A 17,104-nucleotide genomic window follows, 5' to 3' on the forward strand; every position below is an offset into this window, starting at 1 on the left:
AGGGGAGGGTGGGGGGGCTCGAAAGGGGGGAGGGGGATGAAGACCTGCCTGGATTACGTGTGCGACAGCAACAACCTCGTCTGTTGATGATGATGTGGAGGAGGACAATTATAAATTATGAGGGTGGGGGTTGGGGGGAGGGCGGAGTAGTGTGAGGTTTAAGGGACTCCAACACCTGGATTGGACTGGTCCACGTGTGGACAACCTCATTTATTGATGATGATGATTTATGATGATGGTAATGAGAAGGAGGAGAAGGAAGAGGAGGGAGGAGGATAGTAGTATATTATGGAAGGGGGGGGGGGCGGGGAGGGGGCAGTGGGGGTAAGGGGGAGGAGGGGAAAGGAGGTGGCGGGTTGTTAAGACCTACTTAGATCACGTGCGCGAAAGCAACAACTTCGTCTGTTGGTTTATAATGAGGAGGAGGAGGGGGGGGAAGAAAAGGAGGACTGTTGTATGTCATGAGGAAAGAGGAAGCGGGAGAGGGGAGAGGAAGAAAAGAAGGACTGTTGTATGTCATGAGGGGGGGGGGGAAGAAAAGGACTGTTGTATGTCATGAGGGGAGATGAAGCGGGAGAGGGGAGGAAGAAAAGGAGGACTGTTGTATGTCATCAGGGGAGAGGAAGGGGGAGAGGGGAGAAAGAAAAGGACTGTTGTATGTCATGAGGGGAGAGGAAACGGGAGAGGGGAGGAAGAAAAGGAGGACTGTTGTATGTCATGAGGGGAGAGGAAGAAAAGGAGGACCGTTGTATGTCATGAGGGGAGAGGAAGCGGGAGGGGAGAGGAAGAAAAGGAGGACCGTTGTATGTCATGAGGGGAGAGGAAACGGGAGAGGGGAGGAAGAAAAGGAGGACTGTTGTATGTCATGAGGGGAGGAAGAAAAGGAGGACTGTTGTATGTCATGAGGGGAGGAAGAAAAGGAGGACTGTTGTATGTCATGAGGGGAGAGGAAGAAAAGGAGGACTGTTGTATGTCATGAGGGGAGAGGAAGAAAAGGAGGACTGTTGTATGTCATGAGGGGAGAGGAAGAAAAGGAGGACTGTTTATGTCATGAGGGGAGAGGAAGAAAAGGAGGACTGTTGTATGTCATGAGGGGAGGAAGAAAAGGAGGACTGTTGTATGTCATGAGGGGAGAGGAAACGGGAGAGGGGAGGAAGAAAAGGAGGACTGTTGTATGTCATGAGGGGAGGAAGAAAAGGAGGACTGTTGTATGTCATGAGGGGAGAGGAAGAAAAGGAGGACCGTTGTATGTCATGAGGGGAGAGGAAGCGTGAGGGGAGAGGAAGAAAAGGAGGACCGTTGTATGTCATGAGGGGAGGAAGAAAAGGAGGACTGTTGTATGTCATGAGGGGAGAGGAAGAAAAGGAGGACTGTTGTATGTCATGAGGGGAGAGGAAGAAAAGAAGGACTGTTGTATGTCATGAGGGGAGAGGAAGAAAAGGAGGACTGTTTATGTCATGAGGGGAGAGGAAGAAAAGGAGGACTGTTGTATGTCATGAGGGGAGAGGAAGCGGGAGAGGGGAGGAAGAAAAGGAGGACTGTTGTATGTCATGAGGGGAGGAAGAAAAGGAGGACTGTTGTATGTCATGAGGGGAGAGGAAGCGGGAGAGGGGAGAAAGAAAAGGAGGACTGTTGTATGTCATGAGGGGAGAGGAAGCGGGAGAGGGGAGAAAGAAAAGGACTGTTGTATGTCATGAGGGGAGAGGAAGCGGGAGAGGGGAGAAAGAAAAGGACTGTTGTATGTCATGAGGGGAGAGGAAGAAAAGGAGGGCTGTTGTATGTCATGAGGGGGGCGGGGGAAGAAAAGGACTGTTGTATGTCATGAGGGGAGAGGAAGAAAAGGAGGGCTGTTGTATGTCATGAGGGGAGAGGAAGAAAAGGAGGACTGTTGTATGTCATGAGGGGAGAGGAAGAAAAGGAGGACTGTTGTATGTCATGAGGGGAGAGGGGAGGAAGAAAAGGAGGACTGTTGTATGTCATGAGGGGAGAGAAAGTGGGAGAGGGGAGAAAGAAAAGGAGGACTGTTGTATGTCATGAGGGGAGAGGGGAGGAAGAAAAGGAGGACTGTTGTATGTCATGAGGGGAGAGGAAGAAAAGGAGGACTGTTGTATGTCATGAGGGGAGAGGGGAGGAAGAAAAGGAGGACTGTTGTATGTCATGAGGGGAGAGGAAGAAAAGGAGGACTGTTGTATGTCATGAGGGGAGAGGAAGAAAAGGAGGACTGTTGTATGTCATGAGGGGAGAGGAAGAAAAGGAGGACTGTTGTATGTCATGAGGGGAGAAGAAGAAAAGGAGGACTGTTGTATGTCATGAGGGGAGAGGAAGAAAAGGAGGACTGTTGTATGTCATGAGGGGAGAGGAAGAAAAGGAGGACTGTTGTATGTCATGAGGGGAGAAGAAGAAAAGGAGGACTGTTGTATGTCATGAGGGGAGAGGAAGAAAAGGAGGACTGTTGTATGTCATGAGGGGAGAGGAAGCAGGGTCGTAGGCTGCTTGGGTGGGGTTGGGGGTGGGGGATCAAGACCTAGCTGAACCATTACTGTTGCGACAGCAACAACCTCGTCTGCTGATGGTGGTGAGGAGGAAGGAGTATGAGGAGAAGGAGGATGAGGAGTAGAACACTTGTATATCATGAGGGGGACAGGGTGGGGGATGGGTGCTTCAAGACCTATGGAGGACCACGACAGCGACAACCTCATTTGCCATTTTGTTGTTAATGATGATGGTGATGTTGTTGATGATGATGATAATGAGAAGGAAGAGGAGGTGGGGGAGGAAGAAGACAGTTGTACATTATGGGTGGCGTGGGGGGGCTGAGGGGGGCGGGGGGGGGGTCATCAAGACCTAATCGGATCACGTGTGCAACAGCAACAACCAACCTTGTCTGTTGGTGATTATGATGATGTGATGAGGATGAGGAGGAGGAAGAGGATGAGGACAGTTGTATATCATGACGGGAAGGGGGGGGGGGGGGGCATCATGTCCTAAGTGGACCACGTGTGCGATGATGATGATACTGATGCTGATGCTGCTTAAGTTGAAAAACGTACCTGGTCGACGTGTGCTATACAGCAACAGCCAGTTGGTTATGATGATGATGGTGATAACTGCTGGACATTATGTGAGTGAGGGTGGGGGGATGGGAATGAGGGGGGTCATCAAAACTTTTCTATTGTTCAATGAATACTTTTATGTGTGTACCTGTCTCCTTGGTCTTTATGCTGTCAGTAGTGTCAGAGAGACTCTGCAATGATTCCACAGGAATATCCCAATGTGTTGAAACAATGGGGCCATTGTGTTGTTGTTGTTGTTGTTATCCCTCACGCTCTACAATATGGGTCAAATGTAAATATTGTTTCTGTGTGTGTAAATAATGTGTGTTGCATACTGTTGTTAGCGGCGACTACCTCATTGCCAAGAAACAATTGTTCGAAAACTACAGAGGTACATGTTTTTTTTTTTTTCCTTAACCAACACATCACCAGAGAAGGTCTTTGTGGGATTTTGTTGTTGTTTTTGATAATGTTAGCCAGGAGAATCGCCATTGTTATCACCACACAGTGTCTCCAGTAGCAGGAACGTGTGGGGGTTCCAGAAATGCTCCATGTTCAAGTCATGTTACTTCACGGTTTTGCTCGAGGCATACATGTCTGAACATTATAGCTGAAAGAATACACTTTAAAAAAAACTTTCAGGGGTACAACTTTTTTGAATTCGCAATTAATGGTCACGTTTACTACACTTGCAGATCGTTATATAGGCAACCTGAATCTGACCTCAGTTTGTTAGAATAGTTATATATGCATTATACATCTGACCTCATTTTGTAATGATGACTATTTACGAAGTCTAGCAGCAGAATATGTTGGAGAATACTTATATTCATCAAAAAGACAACAGGAACTGTGAATGAATTTCAAAACAGGAGACCACTTTCCTTTTTTTTTGGTTTGCTTTTTTTGTTTTATTTTTTTTGTTAATACAGTGTATTCAGAAACAACGGAGCCATGTTGATCATTTCATGGCAGATAAAACATAATTATATTACAAATTTAACATTGTGAAATACACAGTGATATTTGTTGTTGGTTTATACAAAATTCGTGTTGGTTTTTGTTGTTGTTGTTGTTTTCAAATTAAATATGATTTAATAAAATAGAATTTTTTTTTTTTTTTTTTTAAGACATGAGACTTTTGACACTTTGCATAGATTGCTGGATGTCTGTATCAAAACACACACACACAGAATATATTTCATGCGTTCTGAGAAGTTTTCAGAATCCAACTTCCTGATTTCGAAACGGGTGTTCCAATTGGTTATTTTGTGTTTGCTACTTTAATTCAAATAAGTTCAGCATGCCGAGGTCGTCGTGAGGGCCTTGTTTCACACCTTGGCATGCTTTGACACATGTGACAGGGCTGGAGGAATGTGGAGAACATTTTTTTCTGAGGTGCAGCGCCCCTATCCCGTCTCTTCATGGGGCAAAGGGCAAAGGAGAGCAAAGAAAATCACGTCATCAAATTTCTATTCGTCTCAATACTATCAGAAAAGGTTGGCTTTCTGTATGTTTTGCTTTTTTGTTTGTTTGGTTTGGTTTTTTTATACACAACCATTCCTCGTTTTTTTTTTATTCCCAGTGACTGTATAAACACCCAAAAATTTTGTAATAATATAAACTTTCTGCAAAAAGGTTCAACATCACATGCTGTCGGAATGGATTGTAACAGCGTTTCGCAATAATCTAGTACCATGCAGGTAGTTTGTGCGACATCTCAAGACGAGCTGTTGTCTTTTAACGACAAGACTTACACAAGCTTTGAGTGAGTCCTGTCAAAGGTTTTCAGTCTCGGCAGATTCATGGGGGACTGTTGTTCGAGAGACGTGGTAGGTCTCTACTCTTGGGGAGTGGAGGGGGTGCTCACTCTGGCTCTGCGATTTAGCGATTATTGTCATCTGTTGAGGGCTTAGTAGGTGGTGTCTTCAGAACATGAATCAGAACAGACACTGCTGAACACCACGGAAGTGACTGGGTACCAGTACAGGGCCTCCTCTGCTGATGCTGGGACTGCAATGGATGAATCCAGGTGTGGCTATGCTAAGACTCGGAATGAGTGGTGTTGGAGTACTGCCACTGAAATGATGCCGATAATAATTATGGTAGCAAAAAAATAATATAAAATAAATAAAATAAAATAAAATAAAATAAATAAACAGAAAAGAGAATAAGACTTTCGTATCAGAGGGATGTGTCGTGTACTCTTTTGGTCATATTTTTTGCACAACTGGTGTGCATTCGCTATTTTTGTGTGTGTATATTACAGGGCAATTTAGGGTTTCCTCTTTCTTTCATCTAAACAGTCTTGTCCTAATTTCCCAAGTTGTGAAAGCAGTTGAATGGTAACACACAGTTACGGTGACACTGGCATAACTTGTTCTTGCCCCTTATTCATAACCGAGGATGGCCTTAAATGAATTAATCATCCGAGTCTCTTTCTTCTTTTTTTTTTGTTTTTTGTTTGTTTTGTTTTGTGACTTCATCCTAACACCCCCCCCCCCCCTCCCCTCTATTTTGCAGCAAGAGAGAGACGGACAGACAAGAACAGACACACAGAGACAGAAACAGGGAACTCGATGTGACCAAGATGCTTGCCACAATAACAAAATAAACTATAAAAATAAATAAATATACAACAAATCAATCAATCAATAAGAAAATAAATGGCATAACTTTTCATTATTTCCACAACAAATTTTCTTCAGTCAATATTGAAAGAAAAAAGAAAAGAACCAAAAAGATTTGTTCTGCTGCATTGTATTGAATCATATTGTATTGTGTTGTACCGTGTTAAATTCTTTTCACAGAGATTTCTATGCGTGGAGTCAGAGCCGCTCTCTTCCAGAAGAGCACATTGGCACAGTGCGACACTTTTCTCTATTTTTCAGTTTGCAGGACTCAAACCAGCAACACTGTTTCTGATAAGACGCATTACCACAATATCACCACTCGGACAGGAAGCGAATGATATAAAAGCATTCCATGCAACAAGCATGGAACCTATATGATGTCAGGAGACTAAAACCACTAAACAAGTTCAGTCACTTCAACACCATAATATGACTGGTGGAGCGGTGGCCTCGTAGTAAAGCCACCTGACAAGCGAGCGAGTGTCCATTGGTTCATGTCCCATATACACACTGGGCTTTTTACTCTCAAAACAGTTTGAATTAATAAAGGTGGACCATCAATAATTCTTTTTTTAATCTCAGATCTTAATGTTAAACATCAAGGTGACAGTAGGAATGACTTTATCCGTCTTTGTGAACTGTGATGTTCAACAAATTCCATTTCTGCTTTCCACAGTAGTAAAACAGGCACAAGTGGATTGACAGTTTTATTATCCATATCAATATCCATTTAAAATATCTCTGACTGTGGCTCATGTTATGTTCAAAAGGCGAAGGAAACTTATCATTCTTCATTTCTCTGGAAGCGTTAGAGAGAAAAAAAATTTCTACATTTGCAAAATAAAATCTTAACATCTTTTAGAGTGATCTGGCCGAAGGTCATACTCACAGTGGGGACCAGTTTGTCCTGCATTATGTATATCCTGGGTGTCTGGTGGATCCATGAAGTCTCAAACTACACTGAAATAAAGCTGCATCAAGACTGTCACATATTTTTGTTGTTCATCAATAAACAAAATGGTTTTACCTGCAAATTCTTAATCCCTTCACCTGTTCAAGCTCACAGACTCATAAAGAAACTGTTCTCCCAGTAGTGTGTGTGTGTGTGTGTGTGTTGGGGCTCATGTATGTTTATGTGTATTTGACTGTGCTTTCATATCTGTGAAACTGCATGTTTGGTGCATATGTTATGCATGTGTGTGAATGTGTCTGCATTTTTTACATTTGCTCATTTATCAACATTGTTGTCTTTATTTATTTTATTTTTTTGTACGTCATAGTTGACTTCATCAAGTTTTCGCGCCTTATACATATTATTAGTAGTAGTAGTTCTTTTTTATGTTTTTTTTTTTTTCTCAAGGCCTGACTAAGCGCGTTGGGTTATGCTGCTGGTCAGGCATCTATGGATTTGTCCAAATGCAGTGACGCCTCCTTGAGCTACTGAAACTGAAATCTCCCAGTAACTGAAGCCATGGCTTAAATCTTCATCACATCCATAGACAGGATTTTCCTATCTTGTGTCACATGATGCAGGAGTTGTCAAATAGATGGCAAGGTGACGTAAGATTGAGCTTCATTTTAACTCTTTCAGAACTGTGAGGATTCAACTTCCCCACCTTTGAGGTTTCAGCAGCAAGTTTTAGATGATTCAAAAGCACTGTGTGCATTTTGATAGTTCAGTACTTGCCAAATAGTAAAAGATGACAATAACTATGATAATCAGTAAAATATTACCAAAATGTGCCCAAAACTTCCGGAGCCAGTCAGTTGCCCAGACATTTTTGTACAACAGTTTTGACGCTTACCATAATTGTGAAAGTCAGATGAAAAGTCAATAACCAGTTTTATGATTCAGAATTTGGTGCCCAAAACCCTGCTTGGGCATGTGGCAGAAAAGCAGTATTGTATTACTTTTTGAGCTACCGATTCCTCTGTGTGAAATTTGGGCTGCTCTCCCCAAAAACAGCTTGTAGCTACTGTGCAGCACTACCCTTTTTTTCCTTTCTTCTTTTTCTGCCTGCGAGAGTATTTGTTTCCTATCAAAGTGGATTTTCAACAGCACTTTGCCAGACCGCCGAGAGATACCTTTTGTTGTTGTGGGTACTCTTACGTGCATCAAGTGCATGCTGCACACAGGTCCTCAGTTTATCATCTGATCTGAATGCCTAGTGGAGGGGGGAAATACTGCTGGTGTGGGGTTCAATCCCATGCACCCTGATTGCCTTCCACACAGGTTTTGAGAATGGTGGGAGAATGGAAAAAAAAAAAAAAAAATCCCACAAAGTCACAAAATTGTGCCACAAAAGATCCAACTTTGCAGTGGATGGGACTACTCACTACTAAGTCAAGTCAGTGAAGCCAAGATTTTTAATCAAGTGAAGACTCCATCTGAGGAAATGGAGTAAACTAAATGAATGGAACAAAAAGGCAAACAACACATGGCAACAGTACAACTGGCAAGAATAGGCAGTACATAATCATTTAACATATACGTTAATTAAAGAACAATGTTTTCAAAGCGATTACCAGAGCAAATAATCAGCTATTTCAAACAATGTCAACTACATTAACACTGAGACAATGTGTTACAGATATCTAATTACACAAACACTGAGATGAATGAATAAACGGGAATCTTGCCAAACGGAGAGAGAATGAATGAATTAGAATCTTGCCAAACTGAGACCAAAGTTTTAGACCATTCAAGATTGGAACTGGTGTTATCAGCCTGGTGTTATTAACTGAAGTAAAGCTGGAAATATCAAGATACAGTTCGGTCTCAAAGATCCTACAAACATCTATTTACAAGGCTTTTTTTTGGGAGATTACTTTAAAAAAGAAATTCTTTCAATAGTTTTGTATACTATTTTCATAAATTCATCCAACTTCAACAACATTGTCCAATTCTCTGACATAAACACACCTATGAGAATTTCACAGCATTTGGATTTCTAAGTAAGGTTCCACGAACTGTCATTTAAAAAAACAACATTAAAAAAAACAGAAGCATCACAGTCACTATCTAGTTCATCAAAACTATGCCTAGTGCTCATGCAGTCTTTTATTTCTTTCGATTTCATGTTGCACCCTCTCTGTCTATAGGAATCAGTAGTTCAGAGTTGTGGTTGTTTTTTGTTGTTGTTTTTTTTTATTTCAACAGAACTTTAGCTGAACAGTCTGTTAGGTATTTTTCAAATTCAATTTTTTTTTCATTGGGCATTTTCTAGCTCAAGTGCAGCTCATGAGTATTGCTTGAGGGTGGGAGGAGAGAAGAAGGGGGGGTGGGGTGTTAACTATGGCCTCTGACCTTTGTACATGTCACTCGTGTTTCGCATGTCAAGACCTGGCTGCAAACTGCCACCCCATCATGAAACTAAAATAGTTGAATGGGCATGCACATAACACAGTCAGAAAAACAATTCTTGCTAATACTTGGTCTGTGCTCACTCAAACTCTTCCAGACATCCAGCACCCAAGTTTCCCAGCAGTTGTTTATGCATGCTTGAAATGAAACTGAAAAGCTTGTTTTGGTTCAATCAGCATCAACCATTGCTCGAGTGAAGAAATGCAATGTGGGTTTTAAACACTGATTTGGCATTGGGTATGAAAGCTGATCAAGTGGTTACAGCATCAAAACTTCAATCCAAAGGTCTCAACTTCAAACTTTAGCAGCACTTGCTGTGGAGGAAAGGGTGGAAATTCCCCCCACTCCCCCACAAACCCAATGCCCCAGATCAACATTAAATGCAGATCCCCTTAGTCCCCTCTGTATATTGTGCTCATGATAAAATGCCTGTGTCAAAGATCCTGTAATCCATGTCCAGAGTTCGGTGGGTGAAGGAAACAAAATAAACCAAGCATGTACCAGTCACACAAGTGATGGTGGTTTGTAAGGATGGAGGATACACGTGCCGAGTAGCCTGCTGCAGTTTCACTTCAAACGCTCTGAACAAAGAACAAAACAAGTATAACTAATGGAGAACCTTCACCCCGTCACACTTTTCCTTCTGCACACACAAGCATGCACACCACAGATGCACCCACAAACTACAGGGATACAGTAACAAATCAACTTTTCATTGCAAACTAAAATCACAAACATACATCTACATAACTCACAAAAGCACTCCAACAACAAAACACTACTTACAAATCCTTTTGTTAAATCAAACCCCTTCAGCTACTGATACCACCACTACCCCTGGGAATGTTCTTCACTCTATAATTGTTTACGTGTTAACTGAATTCAAAATTCATGTTGGTCTTGCTTGTTAAATACTTTGGAAAAAAAGGAACATCACAAACCAATTGAGCAATGGCACTGAGGCATGTGTCCTGCACTTAGCAGTTATCCAGTTTGGTTGTCCAATTTCAATGTTTGAGCAAATCTGTGAAGAAATGTTTAGAAATCTGAGTACAATCTTTTTTCTTTTCTTTTTTTCAGAACAACAAAAGGATGCTGACCACACCAATATTGCAGAAAACAAATATATATATATCAAAATATTCACACTCATATACCTTGAACAATGAACTGCATCAACAATTTCCAATGCCAAAGATTACCATGTAACTCAAGATTCCTGGTTAGCATATCAATGAAAGTTTAAGGAAAAAGGTAAGTTACATATTTTTGAAAGAAGAAGAAAAGAATGAATATAGATTTTTCATTAAAAGTGGATGACACCGGTATATCCATATCCCACACCACCTGACCAATCCAACAAATCAGAAGTATCACCACAGCATCCCATGGTTGCTGGTCTGATCTTCTTCCACCAAATCACAGACAAGCACTCCCCCCCCCCTTTTTTTTTTAATTAAGAAGAAAATGTGTGTGCTTTGAATTTTCAAGCACATGAAAACCAACCAATGCATCACACAATCAAAAGAACCAAATACATTTGTGAAAAAAAAAAAACTTTACACAGGAACTAGTAAAATCCCCTTGATGTAGAAAAAGAAAACCCTGTTATCAAATCTGCCTTCCCTAAAAATCTAAACTGAGTGCCAGTCAACAAAAATTTATGTAGTTTCACAAAACAACAAAAGATGTGTACTCCACATACACTGACAAGAGAATGGAACTATTATTTTAATACAGCCTGGACCCTCACCTGTTGTGCTTTCACTCTGGTATGTGTCGCAGCTAGACAATTGGGGAAAAAAAAAGGTAACAAAGAAGAAGAAAAAAAAACTAAGCATACGTGAACAAATAAATAGACAAATAAATATCCAACTTACACAACTGATCTCTCAAAACAATTAACAAAGTTGAAAAGGAACATCTGCAAAGAGTCAAAAGACTAAATATCCTTGACAAATTCACTGCTTACGAGACAAATGGCAGGTTTGCTGTTTCTTTTCTGGCACACTTTTATTCAATGTTGCGTATTATCGTACTCTGCATACAAAAAATCATACTGGAAGGCAGGTCTGGAATATAGCTAAAACACAAAAAATCACCTTAGCACTGTACTCAAGTGGCAGTATAACTTGGTTGATCTCTCACTTTTTTTTCTTTGATATAATGATAACTTTGCACTGTCTGTGATAAAAACAGATAAGTCATCCTAAATATTCCCTGACTTTTTTTCATTTTCATTTGATTGTTTTTTCACCCTTCATACAAAACCACAACACACAGACATACACACACTGACCTACTTGCAGTTCAAGAATTAGTGATGGGCAGTGGGTGAACTATACGAGTAACAGTTAATGTCAGTGCACTGTTTTCCTACAAAAGGGGATGTAGATGTGGTGTTTTCAACAAATGCTGGTGATGAACTCCTGCTGACACCCCCCACAACTCACCAGCTTCAGAGTGACAAATGCATTGGAGACAGCAACAACCTGAACATATTTCACATCAAAAAGAAAAGAAAAAAAAATGCTTGAGGCAAGATGACACAACAAGTTTGAGGAATCCAATCATATTGCTTATAGCCCACCAGACTCGCAAAGAGGTCCTGAGGAAAGCTGGAGGTAAATGAAACAAACTGTTGATACCAATTATGAAATACTGGACAAACCTATGTATGTTTAATCACATTCATACTGTTTTAAGGAACTCTTCATCTAATAATATAGTTTTTTTTATTGAGAAAGTTTGTCCTCCAATCATGAAAGAATGATCCATCTTCTGCACTGAAATAAAAACGTACATAAGTCTGCACTTTTATGTCACTAATCCGCAATACACTGTTCGTGTTTTCTCTTGAAGAGCCAGCTACATTTTTTCACAACAGTATCATGACTCCCCTCACAATGCAATACATATCTCTCTCCAGTTTCTTTAAAAACAACAACAAAAAAAAGATGTTAATTATTTTTTTCCGAACATCATGCAGTGTTTGTGCCTCAAAACATAAGAACGCAATAACCTGACTTGATGTTTACTTTTTTTTTTTTTGTTGTTGTTCGGTTTCTTTGAGTGAGTTGTCAAATGACTAACAATCTATTTCATTTATTTCTTTTTTTTTCAATTGTTCGTTCCAGGGATCTATACCAATGGAAGGCTAACATGAAAAGCAACATTAATCATGCAAATTACAATTATAAGTTTTAAACATACATGGGAGGATGTGACTGCTTAATTAATCTGTTGAACATCAACAAAATTAATCTCGATGCACAATCAATGTGAATAAGTATTTATTTAATGTCTGCGCTATCAGTGTTAACAAGCAATTGTTCAATCTTTAACCAAAGCCACACACATCTTATTATACACCAATTACAAATAGTACAATTTATTATCAGCAAACAGACCAGTACAAGTCTGGACTATGATAAAGTAAATAAAGATCACTCACACACCTGCACAAATAATACAACAATGTCCTCAGTGCTCAGGACTCTGCCCCTTTCATTTTTTCAGTACACTCCTGTGTTTACGTATATGAAACAGTACACTGTATGACTTTTCACCTTCATGATTTTCTAAACAGCCCTCTGCAAAGAAGCATCCCTACTTCAAGTCTCTTATGAAGAAACGTGTCAATTACTGTCTGGTTTAGGCAACCTATATTATGCAATAATAAATATAAAAAAATAATAACAAAACCCTCTTTGCTTCCATGCAATGGAGGGGGAAAAAAAGACCTGACAGAAGCTTTCTGGGGACAGAATCGTCCACCACAAAACATTAAACATTAACAAAAACAAACAAACAAACAAAAAAAAACAAAACAAAAACCTGTCCATTCTGAAACAACAGATAGATTTTGTTCAAAAGTCACTGGAGAGACCAGACGTTCAACTTATGCTGTGGGGACAGACCATCTCACCACAACAAACACTAAACGCACACACAGTGACCAGACACTAAACACACATACACACACAGAAAGCCAACCATTCTGAAAAACTGGGGAGACTTTTTTCAAACATCAATTCACTAACAACTGTGGAGTACAGACAAGAAGCTGAAAACTAAAGCTCTTCCCAACCCCATCCCCTACAAAACGAGAGAAAAAGCCACCCAGACACCTCAAATCCTCCCAACAGTTCAGGGTGCAAGGGGAAGTGGGTATGCATGCATGAGGCAGAAAGTCAACAGAATCCTGGCAGGGCATCAGCTGGCACAGGACCGGCTCCTCCTCTACTCCTGCATGGCGTTGAAGGCAGCCTCCTGCTGGTCCAGAAGCTTGAAGATGATATCCGGGGTGTCGCAGCCCACCTGGTCCTCCAGGAAGCGCCGGGACTCCCGGGTGTCGTCCAGCCAGTACATCTTGGGCAGGGAGAACAGCTCCTTCTCGTTGATCTCACCCAGGCCATCCATGTTTATGGAGCCTGGTGTTGGCGTGTCAAACACACACACACACACGCACACACAATGGTTGGTTGCTTGCATCATTGTTTGTTCTACTGTCAGCAGTTAACTTACCTTTTTGCCCAAGTATTTCACAGAGAAGAAATATTCTGCAGGCTATTTTGAGGGGAATTTATTTCTGACAAGGTTCTTAGGGTCGACTTTCAAAGGCATTAGTTCACAGCCCTACTTCTACGTTCCTTTAATGTACTTCAGAATTGTGTTCATGGCTTAAGTTATCATTTCTGAGATGTTCTGTTAAATATAAATGCATGTCAGTTATGCATTTCTTGGCAATTTTCTTCTTCTGGTTTCCTGACTTTTCTTCTATTCTTATCGTGAAAAGACACTAAACTAAAGAACGAACACATGGCTGGTCGTTTTCCTTTTTTACTTTTTATGGAGGTGTCAAAGTATGCAGACTGATCGAGATACGCCAATCCATGTCTGCTTTTGGCAAAGAAAAAAGAAAAAAGAAAAAAAGAAAAAAAAAAGACCTTCAAATAAACCCACACACAGAGCAAAATGTAAGGTTGGTTTCCAGATTTTTTCCCCCTAAAACAGTTTTAAACAAATCAGGATACTGCAAATTTCTATTTCTTTATTTATTTTTGCACATGGAACTTGCAATATAGCAATCATTCACTCATGGTGGCTTCAGTATTTTTCTTCCTCTTTTTTGTGTGTGTTTACAAAGCCTGAAATTAAGCTTCAGTTTTCCGTGGGTTTTTTTGTTTTTTGCTTTTTTTTGTTTGTTTGTTTTTCTGGGCTAACAGAGCCAGCAACATAACGCATTATATACCCATGTCAGCTTCAGTCTTTTGTTGTTGTTGTTGCAAATATTCCTGCAATTTGCAATTGTATGTTCATGACAGCTTCAGTCTTTTATTCATTTATCTATTTATTCACTATTTATTTCCTTTTCTTTTTTTTTTTTTTTTTTTTTGGCTTGCGAATCAATTCTGCAAAATAGCAATCATATATCGAAGTCAACTTGTCTTTTATTTCTGATTTTATCTATTTATTTTTTTTGCTAATGGTATCTGCAATAAAGCAAATCATTTTGACTTCTGTACTGATCACTTTCAGTCCTTTTCAACACAACATGGTCGTTTCTTTTTCTTTTTTTTTTCTTTCCTTCTTTAACAATTCCTTCAGCCCCTTCATCTTCACTGGACCTTGCAACACAAGAGTTGCAATCTGACTGCAGACACACCACTCCTATCAAAATGAAACCTCATCTGCAAAGCAACGCAACAAACCCAGCAACCTGGCTCCAGAACAAAAAAACCATCCCCAAAGACCTGACAATGAACAAACCCCTACCTGGCTTGGGCACAAAGCCAATGGGAGTCTCCACGGCGATGTCCTCCTCTCCATCACAACGACGCAGGATCCAGTCAATGACGCGGATGTTCTCCCCAAAGCCGGGCCACAGGAACTTGCCGCTGTCATCAGTGCGGAACCAGTTGACGTGGAAGATCCTGGGGAGCTATGAATTTACAAAAAAAAATAAAATAATTTTTTTTACAAAAGGTGGTTTTAAGAATGACACATGAAAATGTTTGGACAAAGAAGTGAGGTTGAAATCATCACAAAAGTAAATTAGTGCTGCTATCCAGAAGTAGGGGTCGATTCCCGCATCACATGCTCCCCGCAAGGCCAACAGTCACTGCCAACACACTTATTTTGCCACTTTTGTAATAATTTTACTGTATCTAGCTAGTAACTAACGATTTTACTCTATCTCGCTAGTAACTAATAATTTTACTGTATCTAGCTAGTAACTAACAATTTTACTGTATTTGTCTTCAACAGAAAGAGGAAACCTTTAACAAACTGTTTATTTTGAAACCTTTCACTAACTGTTTATGACACATTTGAATGCAAGCACTTAACTGAGAGAGAGAGAGAGCAGTGCCACCTCATCCCCTGACAGACGTTGGTACAGCAATGAAGGTTAAAGCAGTCTTTCAGGTTATCCCTCAAGCAACTGCTGTCCTGTTGGTTCAACATGATGAGGTTCTGGGGACTGACCCAAGTAAATGCTTCCCTCTGTATAGGGATGACGTTTTTACCTACTGCCTTTAACACATTGACTGCTGCCGATGAGCATGCTTGTCAATGAAGGGCTGTCACTTCAGTGACACAAGACATACTTTACAGGTCAAGATGTCAGTCACCATTTTTTTTACAGGATTTTACTTGGATTTTTCCTCTTGCATTAGCTTTGTTCAGCAAAATCAATGACACCACTGAAAAGCACATAAAAAATTGTAACTTCACTTCTGAACTCGTACCACACTGATCTCATTCAACCACGCTTCAGAAGTTAATCCTCATCAATCAAAAGTCTGGACAAAATAGTTGGCGGAAGCATAGTTCGGTCAGTCAATTAATTTTTTTTTTAACTTGATGATCATCTATGTGGGTTGTTTTTTTGTTGTTGTTGTTTTGTTTAAAGTGCATTATGAAATGTACGTTTACTGAGGTGTAAGTGTCTAGGGGCAAAAGGTCTGGTGGAGCCCTACCTTCCTGCCGGGCACCTTGGCCATGTTCAGCCAGTGCTGCAGGTAGTTGCCAAAGTTGTAACCCATGAACGGACGCATGGCCATGGGGTCATGCATGATCTTCTTGCCTGCACACACACACACAATCAACAGTATAAACCACGGTGTCTTACAGCTAAAGAGTTTCCCCCCCCGAGTTCAATCCCTGGTTTTGGTGCACCTGGTGGGTTACGCATGCAAATTTTTTCTGATCTCCCAGGTCAACATATGTGCAAAACTGCTAGCAAGTGCCTGATCCCCTTTGTGTGTAAATGAATGCAGATCAAATATGTTAAAGGTGCCAGAGTCTGAACAGTGGGTCATGGTAAAGTGTATGTAATTAAATGTATATTTAATATCCTGTAATCCATGTCAGCGTTCAGTGGGTCATCTTAACAACATACCCAGTATGCACATCCCCCAAAATGGAGAATGGCTGCCTCCAAGGCAGGGTAAGTACAGTCATACACAGAAAAGCCCACTCACACACATGTGTGAATATGGAGCTGCAGCCCTTAAATGCAGAAGCATATTTACTGGATCACATCCATAGTCTTTTGTTGTTGTTTTGGGCAAGCAAAACCATCACAGATAAAACTTATACTGTGTATTTGCAACACTAACTTACATGGGACACTAGTTTGTGTGTACATTCCATAGAGAAACTGAACAAGACTTCATGCCGTTGGCATACTGTGTGTACAAAAATGGTCCTGTTTGATTCTGTGAAATTTGTCAATAATTTGCTAATGTGCCTCAGATACTGACTTTTGGGAATACCAAGGTTGACCTCACAGACAAAACATCCAATATGCAAAAACCACTTGGCAATGCCCAGCACATCATTGAAAGCTATGCACTGCATTTGTCACAATACCATTCCCTGAGGAAAGTGTAACTGTTAAGTGTAATTAGCATGTAATCAGCCAATAACAGTGTGCAGAAACATGTGTGCATAAATCCTCCTCCTCTCTGTCTCTCTCTTATATATATATATATATATATATATATATATATATATATATATATATATATACATATACATATATATAT

General features: G+C 40.4%; 1 protein-coding gene across 2 annotated transcripts in view; it reads right to left on the reverse strand.

Moving 5' to 3' along the window:
• Nucleotides 1-12,083: 12,083 nt before the first annotated feature.
• LOC143300131 (phosphoenolpyruvate carboxykinase [GTP]-like) overlaps nucleotides 12,084-17,104 on the reverse strand; it is a 33,176-nt gene continuing 28,155 nt past the window's right edge. For both annotated transcript variants that reach the window (XM_076613666.1, XM_076613665.1), the window contains exons 11-13: nucleotides 16,034-16,140; nucleotides 14,829-14,994; nucleotides 12,084-13,483 (exon numbers count right to left, since the gene is read on the reverse strand). In XM_076613666.1, the coding sequence (XP_076469781.1) occupies nucleotides 13,293-13,483; nucleotides 14,829-14,994; nucleotides 16,034-16,140 (464 nt within the window). In that variant the 3' untranslated portion in view covers nucleotides 12,084-13,292. The remainder of the gene's footprint in view (nucleotides 13,484-14,828; nucleotides 14,995-16,033; nucleotides 16,141-17,104) is intronic.

Source organism: Babylonia areolata, chromosome 26 (assembly GCF_041734735.1).
Source record: "Babylonia areolata isolate BAREFJ2019XMU chromosome 26, ASM4173473v1, whole genome shotgun sequence".
NCBI classification, from domain to species: domain Eukaryota; kingdom Metazoa; phylum Mollusca; class Gastropoda; order Neogastropoda; family Buccinidae; genus Babylonia; species Babylonia areolata.